The sequence below is a fragment of the Clarias gariepinus genome, chromosome 23, assembly GCF_024256425.1.
Source record: "Clarias gariepinus isolate MV-2021 ecotype Netherlands chromosome 23, CGAR_prim_01v2, whole genome shotgun sequence".
Classification (NCBI taxonomy): Eukaryota; Metazoa; Chordata; class Actinopteri; order Siluriformes; family Clariidae; genus Clarias; species Clarias gariepinus.
The window spans coordinates 6,851,337-6,859,798 of record NC_071122.1 but is presented as its reverse complement, the minus strand read 5'-3'; the positions used below and the strand labels follow the sequence as shown (position 1 = coordinate 6,859,798).

General features: G+C 37.0%; 1 protein-coding gene across 3 annotated transcripts; it reads left to right on the top strand.

The window, feature by feature from the left end:
- Positions 1-573: 573 nt before the first annotated feature.
- On the top strand, positions 574-8,462 carry LOC128511524 (bactericidal permeability-increasing protein-like). Of its 3 annotated transcripts, none has more exons than XM_053484417.1 (16): positions 574-753; positions 2,184-2,304; positions 2,714-2,828; positions 2,945-3,076; positions 3,151-3,306; positions 4,486-4,549; positions 4,632-4,692; positions 4,783-4,874; positions 4,967-5,143; positions 6,210-6,269; positions 6,812-6,979; positions 7,062-7,129; positions 7,212-7,254; positions 7,338-7,401; positions 8,035-8,111; positions 8,194-8,462. In XM_053484417.1, the coding sequence occupies exons 1-16, from the start codon at positions 622-624 to the stop codon at positions 8,233-8,235; spliced, it is 1,572 nt and encodes a 523-aa protein (XP_053340392.1). In that variant the 5' UTR covers positions 574-621; the 3' UTR covers positions 8,236-8,462. The 3 variants fall into 3 exon arrangements, with proteins under 3 accessions (XP_053340392.1, XP_053340393.1, XP_053340394.1); XM_053484418.1 differs by having other exon boundaries at positions 626-739; XM_053484419.1 differs by having other exon boundaries at positions 643-722.

The window sequence follows — 8,462 nt, the reverse complement described above, 5'->3', positions numbered from 1 at the left end:
CCATTATATACCATTAAAAATCCTGAAGACTGCCTCCTTTTGGTGGAATCACAACACTTGTGTTCTGCAAGTTACTGGAAATTAATGCAGTAACTGTGTGTGTGTGTGTGTGTGTGTATATATATATATACAGTTGCAACGTTAATTCCCAATCAGGAACAAAAAGAGCTCTGACTCTAATAAATAAATATACATGGATTATATTTGATTTGAGTTTGAAGGTTGGGTTTTAAAAAAATAAGTTGCGCTGCGGACACGAGTGGATCCGTTTTGATCGAGAAATTAGAACAATTCAAGGTGTTCTGTATTAAAGCTGTCATAACTAAAGATCTAAGTCTTAATCTCTTTACATGAACTTTTTTTTCTGTCTTTACCACACCCATTTTTAACTTTTGATTGTTGGAATGTGGCTTTTCTTTTCTTGCGCAATATCAGCTGTTTGTATATAGTTTGTTTTTGCACGTGTTCTAATACCAGGGTTTGAACACATATCTAATCCCAGGATTTTCGAGTGTAGGGAAAAACATATATTATATAAAATATAGAGTGTTCTGCAAGTGGTTACTTGGTCGGAACAAGAGGGCTTTATCAGAACAATCTCTTGCTGTTGAATTAGCTGCCATGTTTCACTTCCCTCTGTTACTCACGCTCGGGAGCTGCTCCTTTCCTGACAAACAGAGAAGCGGAGACAGAGAGCGAAGGTGTTACGGCAACACTGCTAAGTACAGTATATCTGCAGGCAAACCTTTTTCTGTAATATTATTATTATTATTATTATTATTATTATTATTATTATTATATACAGGTTTGAGTCATAAATATTTCTATGTACTTTTATAAATGAATTTTGCTTGTATCTACGTGAAACTGAACAATTGTGCAATTTTATATACTGTATAGGCATTTGCTACATTTAAAGGAAACCACTTAACCACTTGAATGTCTATAATTACAGTTTGGACTTTGGTAGTTATGCTTTGAAAAGGAAATCATAGGTTTTTGATCAATGTTCTAGCAGTCATCATACAAAGAACTTACAGGTCATGCCCATGCCTCATTCATAGATTTGTTTAATTTGTTTAAGTCCAGGCGTAATTTAATTCAGGATATGATCCTAGTCATGTGAGCTCTTAACAGACACACAGCTCTTTCACAATAAATCAAGGCAAATTATATCAAACATGACTAAAGAACGACCATATTAAACATCACATTGCATGTGGGAATGATTTGCACAAAAGTCTTGGACGACATCTCATTTCTTCATATTTTACCTCCAAATAACCAGACTTTCTTCTTTCTTCTACTAGTTCCTGAAGTTTTTTTATTGTATATTTAGACACTTTGCAGGCGCCACAATAAAGCATCCATCGTTAATTTAATCTATATCATTTAATTTTATTTAATATGAGGAAATGGGAGGAGACTCAAGACCTTTGCGAAACACAGTACACATACACAATCTGTTCAATAATGTAAACGAATAAACTGTAGATGCAAGTTCATTTGTCTGTGTAAAGGTCATTGTTCTCCGAAGTTGCATTAAAAAGTACAAGGAAGTGTACATTTCCTCTTAATCACAGGCTGACATGGATAATGTAACTTTAAAAAAAATACACTTAAATGTCTTGCTAAATCTGTGATTGCTATTAAAGCAACTGTAAGACATAAGCAACCTTTTTTCAACTTTGTTAATTTGTCATTATTCGTAATGCTGAACATTTACACTGCCAAATAGCCGAATGATTGAAAGGCTTGAAATTTTGTCAAAAACAATTGCAGTAACATTTGCCCAACATTTTGACCTATTTCACTATGCGCACACACACACACACACACACACACACAGCTGAGGACAAAACAATGTAAGAAATTATCGAATTATTCAAGTTATTACAATTGGCTCTAAATACCAGCCTGCAAAATAGTGCTCCTTAAAAGCAATTTTAATCTTTGTTTTTATATCATCACAGGATAAAGGAATGCCTGTGTGTGTGTGTGTGCGTGTGTGTGTGTGTGTGTGTGTGTGTGTGTTATTAAGCGTGATAAAATAATTGACAGCATGAGACAACGGGATCCTTTGTGAGAGTGTCAGCCTTCCGAAAAAGCACAAAAGGTTTTGGAACTTAACAGAATAAGTGTGTGTGTGTGTGTGTGTGTGTGGGCATGTGTGTGTGTCTCAGGTCAGACTGAACATGGTGTCTCTGTGGTGTGTGTTAGCTCTGCTAACCTTTCTCTCTCCGGAGGCTTCAGGAACCAACCCCGGAGTTAAAGTGAGACTAACTGAAAAGGGGCTTGAGTATGGTAAGTACTGCGCTGTAGAGAAATATGAGTAGTCCATAAAGCCCAACAGAAATACAGTAATATATACAGTATGTATGGTAGTCTATATAAGAGAAACATCAAGATCTTAAAAAATTCACTCTAATAGCATTCAGGAATTTTAGGCAGAGTGAAGAGTGGGAATTTTTTTTAAAAGCAATCACTCCAACCCTTAAAGGAGTTCCTGGGAGGCCAGTGCTTCAGACATGAAGAAGACAGTATGATCATGGTTCTGGCATTCTAAGAAAACTTTCTACCATGATGGTACCCAGACACTAGTGAAACGCTGGGATAAGTGCATTAGTGTAGCAGGGGATTATACTGTATAGAGAAATAAAAGGATTTAAAGACTTAAAGACACTTCATATTTCTGTTTTTGTTTCTCCTGTAGGCCGTCAGATTGGCCTCATTGCCCTGCAACAGAAGCTCAAAGATATTAAAATCCCAGACATAAGCGGTTCAGAGACAGTGTCTCCCATCGGCAAAGTCTCATACAGTCTGACAGGGTGAGACGGCAAATCATCCTTCTGACGAACTGATGAAAGATTATGAAATACGATGCATTACTTGAGGCCTGATCCTGATAATCCTAATTATATTCCATCCTGTCTCTTACTTACAGCATAAAGATTGAAAATCTAGGGTTGCCCAAGTCGGCCGTGGGGTTGGTACCTGGCACTGGGGTGAGTCTGTCCATCGGCGATGCCTACATTAACCTGCACGGCAACTGGAGAGTCAAATACATGAAAATCATGTACGACCATTTATTATTATCTTTTTAATGTGTACTGTAAGATATTTGTACTGAACAAGGCGTAAATTTTGTAGAAAGGATAGCGGCTCTTTCGACGTGTCTGTTAGCGAACTCAGCCTCAGCACCACCATCGGTGTTAAAGATGATGGTGCAGGGCGTCCGATGGTCAGCTGTGCGGCCTGTGAAGACTCTGTTGGCCACGTCAGTGTCAAGTTTCATGGAGGTGCCAGGTAATCTGTCACATCTCTTACACACCGAGCTAGATGGCAATTATGTCTATAACTGAGAGTTTTTTAACCACGTTCCAAACTTAATATTTTATAAAACATGGCTAAGGATTGCTCCATTAAATTCACACTTGTTATTCAAGAATAATGTTGTATGTAGCTAAAAGAAAGCAGACAGTGATCCTGATGTGGAGTGATGCCAAATCATGAGCTAAGGAGTGCATGATATATACTGTAGCTTCAATAAGAAGCTACAGGCTTTGTGCAGATGAATAGACAGATATGTTTATAAAGATATGTTTATTCTTCCTGCGGGAAGTTTAAAACCAATTTGTTTTATATGAAAGTAAAAAGAAGTAATGTGAAGCGCCACTATGAGATAAAACAAGGGTTATTTGAGCAAACATATCCAGTGCAAGCATAAAATACCCAAATTGAGAGCCCGGTATGACAGAGCAACCAGAGTCTATCTCATTTATTTACAGCCCAGCAGCGTGCAAATAAAGATTCAATAAAGATTAATTTAAGATTGTTGTCTGTATTATCTTTAATATGTTATCCACATGTTTAGCACAATTGCAGAAAATTGCTAAATATTATTGAAATGCTATGGACATTTTTGATTGCGTATTGTTTATAAACTTACAGTGTCTGCATATATATCTATAGCGTAGAGATCTAAACCATAACACAATCATGAAATTTGGACATCGGCTCAAAGTAGATTTTATTGACCGGACCTTCTTAAATTCGAATTCAGTACCCCTGCTGCTTTAGAGTTTATACGGAATGGTGCATAAAACAAAAAAAACTACTGTATAGTGAGCAGAATCTCTGCTGGCGGAGATGACTTGTTGACAGGTTGAGAGATCAGAGTAGAACGACCAGATTAAATTAAGTACATAACTCAAATAGACACTCTTTACAACCGTGGTAAGCAGAAAGGCATCTCAGAACCCATAACACATGAAACCTTGAGCTAAAACAGATAAAAGACCTCACTGAGTTTCATTCCTGTAAGCAAAGAACAGGAATCTAAGCGATTAAGGTGCACTTATGAATAGAAAAGATAAATATTCACTTTAAACACTGAATATATATTGTTTGTATTATGTTTATATGAACCGGCACAGAAATGCTAATTGCATTAATATATTTTGTTCTGCTTCCTGATCGACTCAGCTGGCTGTATAATCTGTTTAAGAGCTACGTCGATAAGGCTCTGCGAGATGCTCTGCAGAAACAGGTATTATCAACACACCAAGTAACTAAAAAGGTGAAATAAAATCTAATGCATTTTATTTCCTTAAAACTGCTTGTTATTTCAGATCTGTTCTCTGGTCGGTGAAGCCATACAAGAGATGAATCCCCATCTAAAAACTCTAAATGGTACAGTACGATCCACGTGCAAACACGATATATATTTAAATTAAAAGGCTACTCTTTGGCACAAACATGAAATTATTTAGTCTCTTTTAGTTCTTGCGCAAGTCGACAAGTACGCTGAAATTGAGTATTCCATGGTGGAGTCTCCGCTCATTTGTAATTCCAGCATTGATCTCAGTTTAAAGGTGAGCTGAACTTGTATTCTCTTTGGAAAAAAAATATGTAGTATTTATCTTTTCACATCTCTCTCTCTCTCTTTCTCTTTCTCTTTCTGCAGGGTGCGTTCTATAACATCGGACATCATACAGAGCCCCCGTTCTCCCCAGCCCCCTTCTCTCTTCCCCCTCAGAACAGCAACATGCTGTATATGGCATTATCAGCCTTCACCCTGAACTCAGCCGGCTTCGTGTACGACAACGCCGGAGTGCTCGGCCTCTATGTAACAGACGACATGGTGAGTTACAACCACCGCTGGATGATTCTTATGAAAAATTTATACTATAGCATTAATAATACAGTACAACTCTAGAAATATTGGCACCCTTTAAAAATTGGAAATTTGAGCTTAAAACCTGCTTCTTTGCCAAGAGCTTATAACCCAGAGCACGTCAACTAGAGAACATGACACCAAATGAACTGTTTCGTAATGATCTCTGACAGACATTCTTCCCCTTCTTTTCTATTTAATTCCAACCATCAGCCATCAGCCTAGTAAATGTCCATCTTTTTGAACTCATAAAACATTCAAGGGCAGCAAAAGTCACTGAGGAAAGTGCTGTCCACTCTCTTTTGCATTCATAAGCTCAGAAATGCCTATGATTGGCTAGTGTCACTGTCATTGACAGGAAGTGTGTGTATTAAATATGTTCCCTCTCACGGAAAGAGCTTGGTCAATTTTTCGCTCTCTTTGACTCCTGGCTTCATCTAAATCTTCCTCTTCTGATTTGAAGAAATCATCTGCATTCACAAACGTGAAAACAAAATGAAGCTTTATTTTTTTTATACCTAAAACAGGACCTTCAACAAATGTACCTATTTAGGATTTACTTTATAAAGCGTACCACTAATGCTCAATTTAACTTTACATTCTCATAAGGGCGTTCAAGTCAAACCGGGACGTTTTTCTAGTGCTTCGATACCGAAGTTGAACGTTTTTTTAGTACACCAGAGCTGTGATCAGATTGCCTGGTAACTATATAGTTCAGGACTATACAGAAGTGTGGCAATAACTCCCATCCAAGTTTCTGTCATGTGGTAAATGTGGTAAATAACTGACAAAGACACCACTTATATAATGAAAAAACTTTTATTTGCCCCTCTGCTTTTTCTTTCAGGGATATTCTGATAGCTTTGATTTATACATATTTTTTCACATATTACATTTCCCTGTTTTTTTCTTTTGACTCTCTTAAGCTGCTTTGCAACAGTGACTAATATATAAATAAAACTGAATTGAATTGAATGTTCAGAGATTAACTAACTGTTAACTGTTTGTGACTTCTACAATTTATTCCTTACAGATCCCGTCTAGTTTCCCTTTTCGACTGAACACAAAGACATTTGGGACATTTATTCCAGAAGTAAGAAGATTAGCCATCTTACTCTTTTCATCGTACCTCATCAAAGACACCCCACTCATCTTGTGCTTGCAAAGTGGTTTTCAAAGACCAAAAGCTATACGTATTAATAGAATAATAGTTACGAATAAATACCAAGTTCAAGACGGCAGTTATAATAAACTAGCATAATCTTACTGGCCATTATCTGCATGTCGAGGTAAAATCTTAGAAAGATTTAAAGTGTTTAGGCTGCAGAATTTTTTGGAGGCTAACATTTAGGTAATTGATCTATTTAATAAGCAATACTTTGCAGTGGTATATTTGGGTAAATATTAATTTTTAACACAAAGAAATTTTTGTTCGAAGCATCCCTACATGGAGCAGTATTTAGAATAAGATTTTTTTTCCCCTTTTAATCAGGCCACCTTAAAATAACAAGGTTTTACTAAAACCTTTTATTTACAGTAAAAGAAAATTGAGATTTTATAAGCACAAAAATTCTTAGATTATTTTATAATTTCAGTTTTTTTCCCTTAAAGTATGTCTTTAATGTGCTATTTCAGATTGCTAAGCAGTACCCTGGCCTGATGATGAAGCTCCTGGTGAAGGCTGTGAAAGAGCCGCACGTCTCATTTAAGCCTAACAACGTGACGATGGAGGCGAACAGCACCATTACAGCTTACGCTATTCAGCCCAATGCCACGCTGACTCCCCTCTTCATCCTCAATGTGGTGTGTAATGCAGACGTGATGTGATTTTGTGGGAGAAACAACAATATTTGTTGATACATAATGTACATGATTTGTGTTGCAGAATACCAGCGTGAGTGCTCAGATTTACATCACAGGCCTCAACGTGGCTGGAGTTTTGAGTCTGAATGAGTAAGTTACAAAACGTTATAAGCGGCAACTATTCTCTCTCAACATATTTCATTGAAACATATTTATTAATACTGTTCTTTAGAATGGACTTAACATTAGGGAAGAGTTTCGTGGGACCTTTTCAGGTACAACAACAACAAACAGACTAATTTTATGCCATCTGCTGAAGCACATACTGTAGCTAAATGATCAATTTTATGTCCAACAGGTGAAATCACTTGACAATGTTCTTACGTTAATCTTGAAGGGTGTTGTGATACCGACGGTTAACGGTGAGTGCATGATCCGTTCTATTGTGATATATGAGAGGTGTTAGAGTGAAACTTATGATGAATTTTATTGTAAATGAAGGTGTAAAACCGATTGACTTTTACACGAGACTTTAAAAGACAGTACAGCGATGAGACTCTGAGCTGTATTAGGGCTATACTGTACCTCTGTGAATAGAGATCTCAGCCAAGGTGGCTCGAAGCCCACTGCAGTTATACCCGTAAACATTCTGATAACATTTTGGAATGTCTGATAACTTGTCACCAACCTGTGGAAGAAACACATCTGTGCATGGGAACTGTAAACACAATAATTCACCAATACCACTTGCACATTACATAAACTCGGCTGGGAGTTATTTCCAGATCAACCATTAAAGGAGTTAATTTTAGACATAATGCAGGCAGTCCAATCATGGCTCCGGTGTACTGAGAAAACGTTCTACCTTGATGGTATCCAAGCACTGGTAAAAAACTAGGATACGTGCATTAGTGTAGCAGGGCATTATGTAGAGAAATAAATGGAGTTTTTAGTCTCAGTCAAAAAGTCATGTTTCGACTTGAACTCCCCTTATATATTATTGTTTAAGGAACTTATTTTTTCTTCTTTTTTAATATCTGGAATGCTTTTGACAGCTTACTTAAAGCAAGGGTATCCTCTCCCTGCAATTGGAAAAATGAACCTCGTCAACACTCAGCTTCAAATCCTAAAGGTATGAGAAGTAAATTCAATGCTATAAAAGATTCCCTTTATTTTTAACTACATCTAATCCCTGATTCTAAACATTATTCCAGGATTATGTGTTGATTGGAACAGACGTCCAGTTCACCGAATGAGCTTTACTGAAGTCAGTGAATTCCTTTTTCAAACAAAACCGCTTGCTTCCAGGATCTTTAACCTCTTCAAACTTCATATTTCCATATCTGTTCCATATATTCTTTCCAAGGCCTGGGATAACTTACGTTCTCGCTTTGTGTCCATTCTCTGTTGTCACATAGGAAGAGGTGTGGCTCAGACCATTGCATCACAAACTCTCACTAGCAGATAACAGAAACAGTAATAA

Bases quoted from the DNA above. Each gene is read 5' to 3' on its own strand.
- LOC128511524 (XM_053484417.1), top strand. From the start codon at position 622: ATGTTTCACTTCCCTCTGTTACTCACGCTCGGGAGCTGCTCCTTTCCT. The intron at 7,255-7,337 runs GTACAACAACAA...TATGTCCAACAG, and splicing joins GTTTCGTGGGACCTTTTCAG to GTGAAATCACTTGACAATGT. The intron at 7,402-8,034 runs GTGAGTGCATGA...TGCTTTTGACAG, and splicing joins TGTGATACCGACGGTTAACG to CTTACTTAAAGCAAGGGTAT.